This window comes from Argentina silus, assembly GCF_951799395.1.
Source record: "Argentina silus genome assembly, chromosome: 15".
Lineage (NCBI taxonomy): Eukaryota > Metazoa > Chordata > Actinopteri > Argentiniformes > Argentinidae > Argentina > Argentina silus.
Window position 1 is genome coordinate 8409200 of NC_139669.1, and position 19164 is coordinate 8428363.

Consider the following 19164-nt stretch of genomic DNA (forward strand, 5'->3'; position numbering starts at 1 on the left):
ATAAGGGACAGCCTCCAGTGCAGAACCATTGATAACACATAAATACTGAACACATTGTACAGTACACACGCTACCAAAGACGATGAAACCCGTCTTTGACACTACCAACACCACCAACACCATCATCATCATCATCATCATCATCATCATCCTCCTCCTTTGCCCTGCCTACGTTTCATTTGAGCCAATCCTCCTGCAGCCAATGAGCGTGGACTTCCTCTTACAGCTGGACAAATCACTGCCGTCCACGAGGTTCAGATTGGGGGCGGAGACCATCTAGTTTGACGGACACGCAGAAGATCCAATCAGATTCTGACGTTTCCCGGAAAACGGCGAAAAATTTACTTCACTGACCAATCACGAGCGCGGAAGGTGGGACAACAACCCCAGAGTCCACGCCCCAACGTCACACGTGATCCCGCTGTAGTTCAGGTGGTTCACACTCGCATCGGAAAGCAGGAGGTGAGTAAAGACGAACAAATGTCACTTCTTCCAGACGTTGACCGGCTGAAATGCTATTCCGTTCAGAATGTACGTGTTATTATCTGCTGCATAGTGTTCAAATAACAATATATACGTGAAACCACATTGCTAGCGCTCAACGGGCTCATAGTACTAGGTGATGCGTGGTCTTAGCACACTGGGCTGACTGTGACAGGAGGCCAGCTAACAGGCTAGCAGGCTAATTTAGCCAACTTCTTAACCGAGACATGAAGCTTTTACATTTGTAGAAGTGCCCTGGACATTATTGTGAAAAACCTCACAGCCAGTTGTTACAAGGTTCTCTCATGCGTCCATGTTGTCGAGAATTCGCTCGCAGGTTTCTGCAGCCTTCTAGGTGCCCGGACTAGCTAACGTTAGCCTAGCTTTGCTAAACGACTTCGCATGTTACTTAATCATGGCAAACAGAGCAATGAAGTACTAACATCAGCCTGGACTGTAGATGGAGAGCCAGCTAAACAAGACACCGGGACATGTGGCGTGTTTGTTGCTGCCAGGATGTCTGATCGTCCGTTAGGCGAGAGTCGCGTTTGTATACAGACAGTTAGTTGCGTTTGAACGTGTTGTTAATGTCTCAATTTGGAATTGGTGCAACAGCTTGAAACCATGTAGTTCCCTCGTTTCGGCTGTTAATCTCATTCAGAACTGCAAACGATAAACCTCAGTTATTTTGTAGTGTGGCTTCCTATTTTGTCTCAGTGTGGGTGGTATGACTGGTCACACCAAATGGGGTTAGAAACATAATCTATGTCCGTCCGTCCGTCCCCCCCCCCAAGTTATTAGTCTTTCATTGAGGGGGATGTGTGTACGACTTGACTTGAAAGAATCGACACCGTTTCTCTGTGCTGTGCCTGCCTGCTGTACCATGGAAACGAGTATTTCTGGTGAAGAACGTAGTCTGACTCGTTCTGCCAGAAACCGTCCGCCAGAGAAACGGGAAGTGCAGCAGAGGTCGTTCATTCAACCCTCTCTGATCTGAACCTGTGGAAAGCGGCGGATCCGAGCGGCTCAGCTCAATGAATGGTTGAACTTCTTGACACATTTATTGTTGTAGCCGTATGCTAATGATCTATAGGCATAATGGGTGATGTTTTATGTTCAGGATATCCAGCTTTCTGTGTCCAATCATTGTGGATTACCCGTGACTAAATATTAACTTGTGTGACGGGTGATGTTTATGGTCACATGGAAAACGGTTACATTTCAATTGTTACACATTGACACCCTCGCTTTCCCACACTCCTGAAGTCAAGAGTAAATTCCTGCTGAATGGATTAAAAGAGCAATAAAGTGTTTGGTTTTGTTGAGTCTAATAGTTATGACTACTAATAGTCATAGTTAATGTTCTTTGGGAGACAGTCAATGCTTCTCGAGGCACCCATGGTTCTTTAGGTCCTGACATTATCTTCTTAAAGACCCCCCCCCCCCCCCCCCCCCTGTGTGTGTAGCTTATCCGAGAGAGAGGACACACTGTGAAAGTGCTGTGCAACATCTTGTGCAAACTTGTCTGCCTTGGGCTAACTCCTGCATATTGGCATTGTGAGTCAATAACACAGACCTGTGACCCCAGCACAAGTAAAACCAATTGTATATTCCCCCAAAATACAGACTGAACTAGTGTTAATGAATTCCAAAGGTCTTTCTAACTGAACTAGTGTTCATGTGTTCTGAAGGTCTTTCTGATAATAGTCTTTGATGTATCGATTGAGCATTGATTGATTAGTGTACCGTCCCCTCCCCCCTCCTTGTGTATCAGCTGCCTCCCCCACTCCCTTGAATACATGTGACTGCTGGGTCATGATGATGATGGTCGTGGTGGGGGAGGGGTATTCACTTGGCAGCAACTGAGCCTCCCCTGTCTCCTCTCCTGTGTGTGTGTGTGTGTGTCTGCAGAGTAGTGTGTAGGTTTGTTTTGTTTACCCCCCCCCATGACGTACTTACCCCCCTGTGGTGAGAGAGTGATATATGGCACCCCGCCCACATTTAACCCAACAAACCCCCCCTGTCACCACCCCTCCTGGCCTGGCCTACAATGTCCTTCTGCCCCCCTCCTCCAGACCACAGACCCCCAGGCGGTAGGCATCCTTCCAGCAGTTCTCTCATCCCCCAAACAGAGGCCTTAATCTGGGCCTTGGGAGCCAGCGTGACCCCCCCCCCCCACACACACACACTGCCTTAAGGTTTCATGTCAGCGCCTCAGGTCCTCGACTGGGGGCCAGTTGGTCATGTGACCACAGGGCAGGGTGCTTCCCTCTCCCTCCTCTCTTGTTGTGACTCTCTCTCTCTCTCTCGACAGTTAGTGGGAGAAACTCCAGATTTGGTGTTCAAACAAACATGTCCTCTCCTGAAGGAAGCACCAGCTGTCCAGGGTCAACTGTCAGACAGTCTTATCACAGGGCCCATAATTTCTCTTCTCTCTCTCCCTCTCCCCCTCTCTCTCGACTGGGGAGAGTGGTGACGAAGGGATTTCTGTGTAAAGTGTGCCACCAAGTAAAAATAGCCCCGTCTTCTGGAGGCTTTCCAGCCATTTTCTTGTGACTCGTCGACCATTGATTAATTTCTCGTCAGGCATTGTTGTGGTCACCCTTGAGGTCCTGTAAGACACGCCACAGAAGTGATGTCATGTCAAAGTGTCCCTCGCTTCAGCTCAGGGGAGGCTGGCGGAGGCGGAAATCGGAGGATCCAATGCATGACAATGAGCCCATCCTCCGATTTCTACCTCCACCAGCCTCCCCTGCTTCAGTTGTAATCTTTACTTAGTGTAGATTTCAACACCTTGGCTAAGCCAGGTCCTTGTTATTAGTGGGTAGTAAAACACAGCAGTACTACTAGAAGTCTTGACGTGAGGAAACACTCCAGACCTCAGATAGGCCCTCCACATCATTCCACTCAGTCATTCCCTAGTGGTGTAGAAGTGCACAGATCTCGATAGATACGCTTTAGAACTGTTTCCTGAATGCAGGTTGTTGGAGTAGAACCTGGGCTGAGTCTTCTCCTTCATTACCTGCGTCATGCTAACCGTGCGCTACATCCATAGGCCTGTCTCTCCCAGTTAGTCCCCCTAGGAAGAGGGGGCGGGGGGGGGGGGGGGGGGGGGGGGCTCTCCCTAGGGCTGACGTGTCCCTTTGGTTACCAGGAGGGACAGATGGGTGTTGAAGCTAACCTATGTTATCTCCTGTACTCCTCTTTAAGACTTTGTCCCTCTATTATAATAATAATAACAATAATAATAATAATGTGTTTATTTTATATTGCACTTTTGTCATTACTCAAAGACACGACATTTCCATGGAGAGAAATACAAATAGTTAAAGATTAAAAGCAAGTTTAAAAAAGACGTGTTCAGCCACTTCACACTGACCTGGTAGCCCCTGCCTGGAGCCTGAGGAAACCCCAGGGGGCCGAGGAACAGCAGCCATGTCCTGTCAGAGAAGTCGACGTGGCGCAAAATGTGGCAGTTGGAGACGATTACAGCTAGTCTTAATAGCCACCCGGTTAGCGCTTGTGCTAAGCTAGCATGACCGTTTGGGGCCGGTCACCATGACTCTGCTGTGGGAAACGTTAGCCCGAGGCGCTACGTAGGCTAATCCCGTGTGGGGCTAAGCTCATTAGCGCAGCAGACTGCTGTGTGGTATACACTGTAGGCTAACGCGTGTCCGTCTGCGAGCTAACACGTAGGCCAGACTGTGATCTCCTGACAGAACTGGAGAACTGAGGATGTACTGATTTCAGACAGTGACAGGAATAGAGCCAGTGATGTTAGTGGTGTCGGTGGGGTTAATGGTGTTAGTGTGTTGGTGTGTGGAAGGTAGATCAATAGCCTAATTCAACTCCCTGACCACCCCCCGCCCCCCCCAGACACACACACACCAGGGACAGCCAGCCACACACACACACCCCAGGGACAGCCTCACACACACACACACCCCCCCCCCCCCCCCCCAGGGACAGCTGTACTTGGTAAACTAATGGGACATGAACATGCTCAGGTGTGGGAGCTAGGGGGATTTATAGTTAGCAATCTCACTGGGATTTATGTTATATGGGAAGGTGTGTGTGTGTGTGTGTATATATATATATATATATATGTGTGTATATATATAATCTCATTGGGTCTAATCCCATTAGAGGGAAGTGGCTGAGGTCGGCATATCCCTCTGGGCGCTCACTCGTCGCTATGGCGATGGGTGCCAGCCTGCCAGGGAGGGCGTGGGGTATCGGCACGGTGACCGTATGCGTGGAACGAGAGGGGGTGGGGGGGGGATCGGCCCAAATTCGTCCAATTAGAACACTCGTTGTACATTTCCCTTCTGAAGATGCTTCTTCTGGTGTTTCCATGAAGCACCTGTAGAATGGACGGGATGTCTCCTGACGGGTGCTGTTAGAAGTGTTCGTCAGCTGACCTGCTGTAGCGCGCGCGCGCGCGAGAGAGAGAGAGAGAGAGAGAGAGAGTTCTCCTCTAAGCGGACCCCCCGGCCCCCCCCAGGTCTCCTAAACAGCCTTGTGGAGTTTTTTTTTTACTGCCGGTCTGATGACGGTCTAATTGGATAAAAAGCTGTAATTTAGCCCAATGGCCACCTGCTAGGGAATTCTCTCTCTTTGTCTCGACCTCCGGATGTGGGCGATAACTCTCTTCTTTCCTCCCTCACTTCTCTCTCTCTCTCATCGCCCACTCTTTCTGTCCAGCAGTCTCTTTTTTTAGAGCTTCCTGTCGTATTATCCCTCTGCTAGTCCCCGATCTCTTTCTCTCTCTGTTTACACTGACATTTCTATCTCTCTCCCTCCCACTCTCTCTCTCTCTCTCTCTCTTCCCCACTGTCACTTGAATTCCCCCCTCTCTCTCTCTCTCTCTCTCTTTCTCTTACATATTATACATTCTCTCCCCCCCATCTTTCTCTCTCATACTAGTACCAAATGTCTTCTTGTCCTCTAGTGAGGAAGGAAGGAAGGGAGGCAGCAGTATGGTGGCTGAGTGGAAACCCCACCCTAGCCCACCCTAGCCCATCCTAGCCCTCGGGGGGGGGGGGGGGGGGGGGGCAGCAGCAGCAGCAGCAGCCTAGGTGGAATATCTGGGGCGACAGCCAGAACCCATCTGACAGCAGAAGAAGAAACATGACTAGCTTCAACAAGACTAGCTGAGGGAACCAAGACAGGAACTGGTTACAACAACAGCCTAATTATTGTCTCCCCCCTCCCCCCCCTCTAGACTATGGAGCTGAAGGTGAGGCTGTGTGTGATGCTACTGGCCCTGGGCCTCTGCTCCATGCTGCTAATGACCACGGCGGTACACGCCCAGGAAGAGGAGGAGCCTATCGGCGACCTGGACATGGATGTGGAGGACGATCTGGATGACCTCGACCTGGGGGAGGAGCTTCTGGACGGGGAGGCAGAGCCAGAGGAGGCAGACACGCCCCCGGGACCCCCCCCTGTGCCTAAGGTGAGTGGACAGACAGTCGCGGTGGGGGCAGCCAATAGAAAGGGAGCATAACATCGGTGTACAGTAGAAGCGTACCAGGGGAGGCTGAACAGGAGGAGGACAGCCTCCACCAGCCTCCCCTGGTACGTAGAACTGGATCCAAACATATCCATGTTCATAGTGTACACTACAGCTAAGCATTCAGATGGACTGGTATAGTTTTGGAGGGAGGGAGGGGGAGAGGGAGAGAGAGATTTCAGCTTCATCCATGAGCAAGGAGTCATCCTCCTGACCATTGAGAAAAGGCGTGTGTGTGTGTGAGAGTGAATGGCCCACTACAACTGCATGTGACACATTGACCAGCAATGATACTGGTGGTGTTATCTGACTGGCCTATGTCCCTAATGAATGTTTGATCCAACTGCCACACACACACACACACACCCTCACTCACTCACACTCACACTCACACACACACTCAGGTTGGAAAACTAAGCACCTCTTATCTGGCCCCAGGAGCTGACCTAGTAATCCACTGACACTTCTGCTCCACTTCTCTCTCCCCCTCTTCTCTCATCCTCTCTCTTCTCTCTCTTCTCCCTCCCTCCCTCTCTCCTCTTCTCTCGCTCCCTCCCTCCCTCTAGGTGACCTACAAAGCTCCTGAGCCCATGGGGGAACACTTCTTCGCTGAGTCGTTTGACAGGGGGACACTGGACAGGTGAGCACCCATAGGCTACCATTCATACCCCGCTGCAGAGGAACGTTGCCTTTGGCACGTGCTGTTTACGGAGTTGAAACAGACGGCAGGTTGTAGCAAACAGTCGCCCCGCAATTCCGCCCGCCCCAAATGAGCCTCGAACTCCCGACCTCCGGCTCACCGACACGTGACACGTCTCCTCCAATTACCCAACGCTAACCAGCTACGCTAACGGAAAGCTAGCAGTTAGACAGACATTTACATTTACATTTATGCCATTTAGCAGATGCCTTTATCCAAAGCGACTTACAACAAGTACATTTGTTTAAGTAAGTGAATCATCTATCCAACAGTCACCATAAGACAAAGTAATCAATGCTCACACCAGGGGCCTGTGTTTATTTTATTATTTTGGTTTTTTCTAATTATTTATTAACAGGAGAGAACTTGTACAGGGGGGGAAGTGGGGGTGAAGAGGTCTCAAGGGTTGGGGTTAGAATTACTACAGGGAGGGTAGTGGGGGTGAAGAGGTCTTAGGAAGGACTGTGAAGATGTAGCCTGAAGAGATGGGTTTTCAATCTATGGCGGAAGATCGGTAGTGACTCTGCAGTCCTGACAGTGGGGGGAACCGGTGGAGGTGTTAGAACTTGAGAGAGTTTTATCACCTCGCCTCGCTTACAGACCACATTTGGCTGCTGCTTTTCATAGAGCATGGAAATGATTCTGCTCGCGTGAGGGATGAGGGGATATTCAAATAACCTTCCCTCAGTGGAGACGTCTGTTAGAAGCTGTTTTGTAGCTCTCTGCTGCGTCTGTTATCTGGGTGAGTCGACACTGATGCTGTATCTGCCAGCTACCAGTGGCTGGGCTCTAGCTCTCTACACCAGGGGAGGCTGGAGGAGGCAGACATCGGAGGCCGGCCTCAGATGTCTACCTCCAGCAGCCTCCCCTGCTCTACGCTCCCACCGCTGTGAGTGTTCACCAAGGAGCAGCTGGTATTTGGATGTGTGCAGGAACCAAGCCTTGCCTTGAGGGACCCCCCCCCCCCCCCATGGTGTCCATGTGCCTCCATGTAGACCCCCTCCCCCCAGTCTCTCACTCTCTCCCTCTCTCTCTCAGCTGGGTCTTGTCGAAGGCCAAGAAGGAGGACATTGACGAAGAGATCGCCAAGTATGACGGTAGGCACAGAGTCGGCTCACACACACACACACACACATTAACACACACACACACACACACACACACAAATAGATCACAAACAAAAGAATCTGGATCATTCTGATCATTCTTGCCCAGATGCTCAATAGAGCAGACTGCTGTGCTGTGATTGGTAAACCTGCATAAACAGGGTTGTCAGCTGTGTGTGTGTCAATGTGTGTGTTAATGTGTGTGTGTGTGTGTGTGTGTGTGTGTGTTAGGTAAATGGGCGGTGGAGGACATGAAGGACAGTAAGCTGCCAGGAGACATGGGGCTGGTCCTGAAGTCCCGGGCCAAACACCATGCCATCTCAGCCCAGCTGCTCAGACCCTTCATCTTCGACACCAAGTCCCTTATCGTCCAGTAAGTACACGCACACACACTCACCAAATCCATCATCGTTCAGTAAGTACACACATACACGCACACACACTTCAGCATGCACGGAGACACACACACACAGGACATTGTGGTGATGAGTGTGTACCTGTGTGTGTGTCCAGGTATGAGGTGAACTTCCAGACAGGGATCGACTGTGGCGGAGCCTACGTCAAACTGCTGTCCCAGACCCCTGACCTGAACCTGGTAAGACCCCCCCCCCCACACACACATACACACACACACACACGTGTACACATACATACATACATACATACATACATACATACACACACACACACACACACACGTGTAGATACACACACACAGAAAATTGTCAATGTGTGGTCTCAGCCCAACAGTACAGAATCCCTGCTTTCAAAGGCGCCTAACATATAAAACATAATGATGACTATTATGATTATGATTATATCATTGAGAGTGTGTGTTCCCTGCAGGATGAGTTTGTGGACAGGACCCCCTACACCATCATGTTCGGGCCAGACAAGTGTGGCGAGGACTACAAGCTCCACTTCATCTTCAGACACAAGAACCCGATCACGGGTCAGTACGAGGAGAAGCACGCCAAGAAGCCCGACTCGGACCTGCGCACCTACTACACCGACAAGAAGACCCACCTGTACACCCTTGGTACGCCCCCCCCACACACATAAATACACACACACACACACGCATACATACATATACACACACACACACACGCCAAGCATACAGTGCATTCGGAAAGTATTCAGACCCTTTCATTTTTTTCCACATTGCGTTATGTTACACCCTTATTCTAAAATGGATTACATTTATTTTTTTCCTCATCAATCTACACATTACAAATAAAAAACTTAAATATCACATTTAAATAAGTATTCACTGAATACTTTCTGAATGCACTGTATCTGACTACTCTGGGAATCCAGATGTTTTACAGACTAAATCACTCTCAATGATTTGAGTTTTAAAGACAGGATAATTGTGTAGATGGGGTCAGGGATGGGGCCTTCAGGTGTGTGAGTTAGGTGAACCAAGGGAGGCTGGTGGAGGTAGAAATCGGAGTACGGATGATTTCTACCTCCACCACCCTCTGTCTGACATTCTCTCTCTCTCTCTCTCTCTCTCTCTCTCTCTCTTGCGCCCCCTAGTGGTGAACCCAGACAACACGTTTGAGGTGCTGGTGGACCAGACGGTGGTGAACAGCGGTAATCTGCTGACAGACATGACCCCGCCCATCAACCCCCCCGCTGAGATAGAAGACCCCGAGGACGCCAAGCCAGAGGACTGGGATGAGAGGGCCAAGATCCAGGACCCCGACGCCACCAAGCCTGAGGACTGGTCAGTTCAGCCGTGTGTGTGTGTGTGTGTGTGTGTGGCTGTTTTTGACCGGTGTGGTTAAGTTGATTGTGTTGATATGATTTCCTGGGTGTGTATATGTCTTGAATGTATGAATTTGTGTGTCCAGGGATGAGGACGCCCCCGCCCAGGTCCAAGACGAGGACGCAGTGAAGCCCGACGGTTGGCTGGACGACGAGCCTGAGTACACCAGCGACCCCGAGGCCGTCAAACCAGAGGACTGGTAACTACACCTCCCCCCTCTCTCTATCTCTCTGTCTCTCCACCTATCTCTCTCTGTTTCTCTCCCTCTCCCCCCCCCCCCCTCTCTCTCTCTTTCTCTCTCTCTGTGTTTCCTAACCAGTGTATTAACGAACCAGCTGTGTGTGTGTGTGTGTGTGTGTGTGTGTTATCGTAGTTTGAGTCTGGGTATCTCCGAGTCTCAGGTCTGTAGAAGCTAATAGCTTGCGTTTATGTTAGCGCCCCCCTCCTGTGTTCCCAATGAGGGGGCTGCTAATATGAGAGACATACTGTAGCCCCAGGGCTGCCAGGCCTCACACACACACACACACACACACACACACACACACACACACAGCCTCTCATCCTCCAGTGAGTACACACACTTAGGCACACACACAGTAGCCTCAGGCAACCAGGTCTCGTCTGGTCTCTGTGAGGAGAAACACACACACACGCACGCAGGCTTTGATGTCCCACTTCTGCATCAGAATTTAATTAGAGACAGCCCATCATCTCTCCCCCCCCCCCCCCCAGGCAGAGAACCCATCACCCCCCCAGGCAGAGGAGAGAGGGATGGAGGGGTATAGGTAGTGAAGGAGGGAGGGAGAGAGGGATAGAAATGAAGATGGCCCTGATATTCTCTTGGGTGTTCTCTGAATGCTGTCTTCTCTTTCATCTCTGCCTTCTCTCTCCCTCTCCTATCCTACCTCCCTTTCTGCAATGCATGACTGGATCTGTTTTATAATGTTTTCTACCTCTCTCTCTCTCTCTCTCTCTACCTCTCTCTCATCTGTGTTATAATATCTCCCCCCTTCCCCACCCAGGGATGAGGATATGGATGGAGAGTGGGAGGCCCCTCAGGTGCCCAATGCCTTGTGTGAGACCGCCCCCGGCTGTGGTGCCTGGAAACGGCCAATGATTGACAACCCCGACTACAAGGGCAAGTGGAAGGCTCCCATGATCGACAACCCGAACTACCAGGTAACTCCTCCCACCTGTCCCGGAACTCCTCCCACCTACACCAGAACTCCTTCCACCTATACCAGAACTCCTCCTCCTACAGCAGAACTCCTCCCCCTATAGCAGAATTCCTCCCACCTACACCAGAACTCCTCCCATATTGGATCGCATCATCAAAACGCGCCAAAAAAATGCAGCTAAAACGCTGAATTAACTGAGGAATGTCCTAACGCTTTAGCTTTTGTTTTTTTAACATATGTCGTAGCCGATCAAAGATAGTTACTCTGTAATTACTAAACATATAGTTTAATTTGCCTTGAAATGTTTACTTAGTGGCGCTGCCAAGTTCACAGTGTGGCGCAGAAACGCTCTTCTATTCTCTGGGGAGAAACCTGATACCCTGGTGTAGATATGACATTCAGAGAACAGAAGATCAGGCTCATCTTAATTTCCTCTCTCTCTCTCCCTCCCCTCCCCCCTCCTCCTCCTCCTCCAGGGAGTGTGGAAGCCCAGGAAGGTGGCTAATCCCTCGTTCTTCGAGGACCTGCACCCGTTCAGGATGACCCCCTTCAATGCCGTGGGCCTGGAGCTCTGGTCCATGTCACATGACATCTTCTTCGACAACTTCTTCATCACCAACGAGCGTCACACGGCCGAGCGCTGGGCACAGGACGGCTGGGGCCTGAAGAAGGCCGCCGAGGGGGCCGCCGAGGTGGGCACACACACAGATACACACACACACACGCACACACAAATACACGCACGCACAGATAGATACACACACACACACACACCACACACACAGATGTGGAGACACACACAGACACGCACGCACACACACACACACAGCTACACACACACATAAAATAAACCAAACTGTGTCTTAATTTCCCCCAGCGGACCGTTTGTTTTGCAGCCTGTAGGTCTGCCCCCAGCGCTAAAGCGTCCACAGGGACCCATCCAGATATAGGCTGTTTGTCTATGATGCAAGCCTCCATTAGCATTAGCCTAGCCTCCACAGACCTAGCAACATGTCCTGGGATTATTGTTAGCCTAGCCTAGCCTCCAGAGACCTAGCATCAGATCATGGCATTAGCATTACCCTATAGCCTCCAGAGACCTAGCATTAGCTCCTTGGATTAGCATTAGCCTTGAGCTACAGGTTGCCCTTAATCACACATCCAGGCTCAGGATCAGGTCCCCCCCTGTCCACATAGTTGCATTCATTATGAGCTAAAAGGCCAGTCTGATCCACGATCAGCACTCTTCATGAATACCGGACCATACGTGGTCCTCTGTGGCTCAGTTGGTAGAGCATGGCGCTAACAACGCTTACGTTGTGGGTTTGATTCCCGCTGGGACCATATATACTGAAATGTATGCACTCACTGCAATGTAAGTCACTTTGGATAAAAGCGTCAGCTAAATTATATATATATATATATATATATATATATATATATATATATATATATATATAATTTAGCTGACGCTTTTATCCAAAGTGACTTTTTATATATATATATACACACACACACACACACACACACACACCATATCCCCCTGGGTCAGTGTTCTCAGGGGGCATCAGACCAGAGGCTCCCCTCGCCCCTCTCAGGAACGCAGCTGGGTAGCCTCTGGTTAGCCCGGCCTGTGCTCTATGTGGATCAGCCAGCTCTGGCTCAGTGGAAAGAGGCCCACACACACACACACACACACACATCGTGGTGGTTTAGGGGAGCCCAATACTGAGAAGGAACGGACTCTGTCACCACACTGCTGAAGTTTCCCCAGAAACTCCAGCTCTGTGGCCCAGTCAGTAAATGACCCAGGTGGATCAGCTGTTTGGGGTGAGACGGCTGTGCCAACCGTGTGTTGGTGTGTTAATCTTATTCCCTGCTCTGACTGGCAGTGTCATAAAACCCATGTGCTCACAGCCACGGAGGCCAGCCTCAATTTAGAGCTTCAGTGAACGGGGTCAGGAAAGGGACGGGTCTGTGTGTCCTGTGTTCAGAAGAAGTTAACTTGGGTCACATTGGGAGGTGATCAGTCGAACCATTCATAAAAGAAACTTGTCTCTTAGAGTGAGGTAGCTAAAGTTTCCACAGACACTGGAGATACTTGTCTTTGGAGTGAGGCAGCTTTGGTGAGCTGTGCCTCAGTACTGGACAAGAGCTGTTACCCCAAGCTGCCCTACCCCTCAGTACTGGACAAGAGCTGTTACCCCAAGCTGCCCTACCCCTCAGTACTGGACAGGAGCTGTTACCCCAACCAGCCCTACCCCTCAGTACTGGACAGGAGCTGTTACCCCAACCAGCCCTGGGTGTGTGGATGGGGTGGATCCTGTGGTACTGGTGGTTGGTTGGTACATACGTACTATGATGGGGTGGATCCTGTGATTGGGTGGATCCTGTAGTGGAGAGGGAGGAGGGAGGGAGGAGTGGTACTGGTGGATGGTTGGTACATATGTACTATGACTCGGAGTCGTAAATATCCTGCGTCACTGTGAGTGCTGTCGCCTGTCACCCCCGCTGTTGACCCTTGACCTCGCTCTACCCCACCTTCAGCTAGGGTCGCCCTGTAGGTGGTAGTGTCGCTCTGCTGCCGCCGAGGCGTCGTGTGCGCGTGTGTGCGCGTGTGGTGTAGTGGTTTGTACCCTGGGATTAGTTTCAGTTTGGCCGCCTCTCATCAACATTCCTGCAGCAGCGATGGCTCCTTTCCTCAAGGTGGATTCCTGGGATGCCAGACATGTTGGGCTGAATGGGCCTCTGCTCACAGGCAGGCCTCTCCCTCCCTCTCTCTCTCTTGCTCTCTCCCTCTATTACACTCACATGTGCAAGCTGTTCTTCTACCCTTTAAATCTCCTCTCTCTCCCTCCCTCCATCCCTCCCCCCTCCCTTTCTCTCTCCCTCCCTCCCCCCTCTCTCACAGCATGTACATACCTCTTGCAGCGAAGCGCCATTCCAGCTGAGCATTCCACTGCCCTCACAGCCTCCTTGTTGGTTCTAGGGATCATTAGCTTCTACGCCGCCCGCTCGCTAGGTCTGCTGCCTGCCACTGTTTATACAGAGACGTGTTCATCGAAACCTTGTTTCATGGAGTATATTTTCTATCAGTTTGTCAGTTTATTATTGGATGATTCATCTGCCCGTTGTTTAATTCCAGGCTTGTGTTGTCCGAGCCAGGGCCTGTGAGTTAACGGTTTGTTAGTTTTGATGGTGTGCCATAGTTTGTGTGGGGTGTAGAGAGTGTTCCAGGCGAAGGCCTTAGTGAGATTGTGGGTGTTCTAGAACTATGGTGTTCCACGTAAGACAAGCTAACACACTAGCTTGGCACCCCAGCAGTGGGCAGACATATGGAACCAAAGCCTTTGGGAGTTGGACTCCCTCCTCAGTGTGACAACCTGAATGAAGGACCAAGAGGCCTTATGTAACCAGGCTGAGATGGTCGTCTCAAACACCCAGAGAGAGAGAGAGAGAGAGAGAGAGACAGAGACCTTAATGTGGGGTGTCGGACATGTAGCATGTCATGTTGCCGTCATCCTCCCTCCCTCCTTCTCTCCCTCCCTTCCTCGATGTCGCCTAATGACTGATTTGAACATGACAAACCCCACATGCATCAACAATGTCAATTGTTATTGATTATTACCATTGAAATTACATGACCTCAAACTGACGGTAAACTGACCCCTGCCTGTGTTGCCTCCTTTGCAGCCTGGCCTGGCCAAGCAGATGATGACGGCTGCGGAGGAGCGGCCCTGGCTGTGGGTGGTCTACGTCCTGACTGTGGCCGTGCCCCTCGTCCTCATCATCGTCTTCTGCTGCACCGGCAAGGTGAGACCACACACACACACACACACACACCAGAAACAACTCACACACACACCTATACATCTACATACATCACTTGTTGCCGTTTCAGTCAAATTGACCTGACCATGTAGGTGCATTTCTGTCATTGATCTGAGCACCACATAAAGAGACCATGTGATATTTACGTTGACGTGTCCCCCCCCGCAGAAGAAGGCCGCCCCTGCAGCTGCTGCAGCCGAGTACAAGAAGACAGACGAGCCTCAGCCCGACGTGAAGGAGGAAGAGGAGGAGGAGGAGGAGAAGGCTGAGGAGGACCAAGTCAAGGAGGAGAAGAGCCAGCCAGGTCAGAACCTTTTTCTTTCCTTCTCTCTCTCTCTGTTTCCAGATGTATTAATACTATCTCTGTAAATGCTGAATAAGGGTTTGTCTATTTTGTTTCCATAGCAGCAGCGGAGAAGAAGAGTGATGCAGAGGACAGCCCTGCGGAGGAGGAGGAGGGGGGGGGAGGAGGAGGAGGAGGAGGAGGAGGAGGCTGCTGCAGAAAAAGAGGGAGAGGAAGAGGATGATGAAGAGGCCACAGCTGAAGAGGTGAGGTGAAGACAAATTACTTACACACTGAACACTGAATACCCACACTGAATACACACCACACACACCAATGCATCACCAGTCAATGACCACTTTCTGTGTCCCTGCCCCCTCAGAAACAGGAAGATGACGTCCTGAGAAGGTCTCCCAGGAACAGGAGAGTGAGAAAGGACTGAGCTGAGCAGAACCACCCCTGGGTCTCTGGTCCAAAACAACCAACCAGGACTGATGTAGCCACACCACCCCTGGATCTCTGGTTTAAACCAACCAACCAACCAACAGCCCTGACCTCACCCTCAACCCCCAACCCCCCTCCCCCGCTCCTCTGGTCGTCGTCTCCCCCACCCCCCGGGGCGGGGAAGCTGCAGAACACCGATGACAACGACGATGATTCCAGTATGATATGATGATGATGATGATGAAGACTGATGAAGAGTTGTGTAGTGTAGAAAAGGTATTTTCAAGAAGAATAAAACCAACCAACCAACCGACTTCCCGTACCATTCCGTAACTGTGTGAGCTGACACTAACCTAGTGACCCCCCCCCCCCTCTCCCCCACCCCAAACCCCCTGACACCCTTGCTCCTGCTAGTCAACCCCCCGCCCCCGTCCCTCCCCCTCCGGTCTGTCTCCCAGGTCCAGACAGTATTTATCAACCCCGTCAGTTCTGGGCAACACTACAGCTCCTAGGTTTAGCCGCCCCTCCCCCCTCTCAGTGTCTCCTTGCTTGGTCCAGTTTAACCGTTCCCATGCGTTTGTATGTCAGAGGGGTCGATTTGAAGTAGCATGAACATTCTCTGTCCAGGGTCGTCAAAACAAAAAAAACAAACAAACATTGGATTTGGATGTCTTTTATTATCTGTTTCAAACTCTGCAGATTGTACTATTTTGGGGTTTCGAGAGAACTACATTTCCCATGCACGCGTCTGTTGTCTCCTTGACGTTCCATTCCATGTGGCATTCACCATGTTTTTCTGTTTGTCATACAGCATGGTTCCCAACACACATGCTCAGTAGCATGGGGTGGGCGGGGTTTGGAGCAGAGGGGGGGAGAGAGAGAGAGGAGGAGGTAGATGGGGTGAGAGAGTACGTCTAGTATCTGGCTTCAGTAGGTTAGGTTACGCTGCCTTACAGTCCTAGAGAGCAAGGTTTGTCCAACGTCTTTTCTTGTGAATGTACTGTGATTTTGTTTTTGTTTTTAAAAAATACTATGTACATGGTTTTTTTTTTGTTGTTTTTCTTTTTCTAAGAATCTTTGATTCCATTTCCATGTTTGTTTTTTTCGTGATATATAAAACGTAGGGATGTAGTGGAAGAGAAATCAAGGTTGTCAGACCAGCACTGTCCTTGCTCGAGCTGACTCATCAGAGATAATAAAACATAAAAAAAATAAAAATAAAAAAAAAGTCCCGGCTCAGCCTGTACAGCCTCCCCTCATTGGTGGGATGAATCAGTCTCCTGCCCACCCATTGGTAGATGAGTAAGCACATCCTGTGACAGCATTTCCTGAGCATGCAACGAGCAGCAGCAGCAGCAACATTTGAAACACATCACCACAGGTTTTTACTCTGTTCTTTCAAGACAGTTTGACTCGTGTGCGAGAGTCGTAAATAGTATTACTATGGATCTCAGGGTGTCGAACATGCTTTCAACCTTCTCCTTAAACGTACTTTACCCCATTGGACATGAAAAAGGCACTGCTAAGTGGGAGGGTTCTGTTTCTGGACCCCTCTGTGGCCGACAGTCTAAGTTTCTTGTTCTTCCTCAACATACTGGTGAACCTGCCCAAACTGTTGACAACATCTTTATAGCAGTGAAGTCAGAAGTCGTTAATTCGAGGTTTGCCCCATGTCTAAAGAGTTGGCACTTTGCAAGGTAACTGAGACTCACACAATTCCATACACACTATTAAATACACACACACACACTCATAAACAGGTAAGTTGCTGCTGCTCTCTCCGGTTTGCACGGAAGCCGAGCCCAGTTTTTGCTCTCAGATTCCAAGCGGTGTCAATCATGTTCTGGAATGCCGAGCTGCTTCTTCTCCTCCAATGTTTGTGTGTGGGTGTCTCGGAGCAGTGAACACGATTGGTTCCCTCACCAACAAAGCTGCTGATTGGGTGATGAGCGTCCGGTTGATGTAGTCACCAACAGTACATTTGGGGGGTGGGGGGGGATAAGGTAGAACTTGCTATGATGTTACTCACAAAAACAGAAATAAAAGAGATTTGACTAAGATGTTGGAGGTTGGAAATGTGTTCTTCTGTATTGGTGTCATGGGTTCCTGTGGGGGGGGGGGGGGGGGTGCAGGGGTGAGATGGCATGTACAGCTGCAGCCTCCAGAGGAAATGGAGTCTTTCTCTCTACGTTTCGATTTTCTTCTCTTTTTTTTCTTATTTTGAAAGATGACCTATGATCTGTTTTCATAGGGTGTATGCGAGGTAGTTAGTTTCCACTGTAACTTGAGTTTAGTCTTTCCAGTTTTTTTTGTCTTTTTTTTTAAATTTTTTATAACTGTTATTGCATCTTCCCCAGGGATAAGGGGCTGTGGTTTTAGTGTGTGTTGGGTGGGTGGGGGGGGGCTTAGACAATGAGTCCAAGGCTTCCATATCAGCCACCAACGATGTTGATTGCATTTCTTTAGTGATAAAAAACAGTGTAATAGTCTGACGAAAACAACAATGAATATGGACATGCATCGCTCTCACCCATCCAATCGTTTTAGCCTCTATTTTGTATATCTTTATCTTTTTTTAGCGTTAACCTGGTTGTCAGTTTTTCCCCACTCTTTAGTTCTGGTTTCTGCCTAAAGCTGCCTAGATAACTGACCTCTAACCTGAACAGTGTCTGTGTCTCGTCGGGAGGGAACAGTCTGCAACTACTAATACTACTCTCTGGACGTCAGCTTCTCTGGGCGTGAACTCTGCCTCAGACTGCTCATCCAAACAACTGGTTTCTTGTTAGTCCTGTACGCTAGAGAGATAGAAGCTGTAGCCAGATAACTTTGGTTATTACGGTTGAGAATTTATGTCATATGGTAAATGTCTAATATTATGAAATTAGTGGCTTTTTGAATACTGTGATCCTGAATAGCCGTGTTGTGTGAAGGCGGACCGAAGGCCGCTCCTCTGACCCCAGTGTATTGTAAATGCAGTTATCTATGAATGGGGATGCCATTTGTTTTAATGAATAAAAAAAGGCCTAATGGAAACTTGGATCCAGAGTTTTACTTATTTATCGTGTATTTGTTTGCTGACCGCCTTTCACATGGGCCTTTCTCTGTTCTCCAACCACAGTGGGCTTCTCCCACCCTGGTGTCAGTGGAGGTAGAAATCGGAGGATGGGCTTTAATGTAATGAAATCCTTTGATTTCTATCTCCACCAGCCTCCCCTGCCGGGGGATATATTGGGGTCATATTAGTCATCCGTGCTGTATGTGGGACTATAGCAAGATGATGTAAGATCTTTTGCAGTTGCAGTACCATGCTAAGCAGTAAATCAGCAGTTGCAATCCATATTGAGCAACAATGGGGTCAGGGTTACGGTTGGGTCGGGGTTAGGGTCAGATTTAGGGTTAAGTTAGGGTTAGGTTAGGGTTAAGGTTAGAGTTAGGGTTAGGGTTAAGGTTGGGTCGGGGTTAGGGTCAGGTTTAGAGTTAGGGTTGGGTTAGGTTAGGGTCAGGTTTAAAGTTAGGGTTAGGTTAGGGTCAGGTTTAGAGTTAGGGTTAGGTTAGGGTCAGGTTTAGAGTTAGGGTCAGGGTTAAGGTTAGGTCGGGGTTAGGGTCAGGTTTAGAGTCAGGGTTAGGTTAGGGTCAGGTTTAGGGTTAGGTTAGGTTAGTGTCAGGGTTAGGGTTAGGGTTAGGTTTGCAGGCCCAGCGAGGCCTCTTACTTGCTCCCCCTGCTGAGCACCGTTAGTGGGGAAGGGTCTAAAATACTGTCTCACTCTCCACCTGAAATACCCTCTCACTCTCCACCTGAAATACCCTCTCACTTTCCACCTGAAATACCGTCTCACTCTCCACCTGAAACACT

The 19164-nt window shown here is 49.8% G+C and overlaps 1 protein-coding gene across 3 annotated transcripts; it reads left to right on the forward strand.

The window, feature by feature from the left end:
• Positions 1-421: 421 nt before the first annotated feature.
• On the forward strand, positions 422-18344 carry canx (calnexin). Of its 3 annotated transcripts, none has more exons than XM_083686236.1 (15): positions 422-462; positions 5708-5938; positions 6562-6635; positions 7734-7792; positions 8033-8174; positions 8315-8396; positions 8648-8840; positions 9344-9533; positions 9661-9774; positions 10598-10754; positions 11230-11445; positions 14447-14566; positions 14753-14888; positions 14990-15138; positions 15250-18344. In XM_083686236.1, exons 2-14 carry the CDS (start codon positions 5711-5713, stop codon positions 15109-15111), a joined length of 1833 nt encoding a protein of 610 aa, XP_083542362.1. In that variant the 5' UTR covers positions 422-462; positions 5708-5710; the 3' UTR covers positions 15112-15138; positions 15250-18344. The 3 variants fall into 3 exon arrangements, with proteins under 3 accessions (XP_083542362.1, XP_083542361.1, XP_083542363.1); XM_083686235.1 differs by having other exon boundaries at positions 14990-15133; XM_083686237.1 differs by having other exon boundaries at positions 14993-15133.
• Positions 18345-19164: the final 820 nt, after the last annotated feature.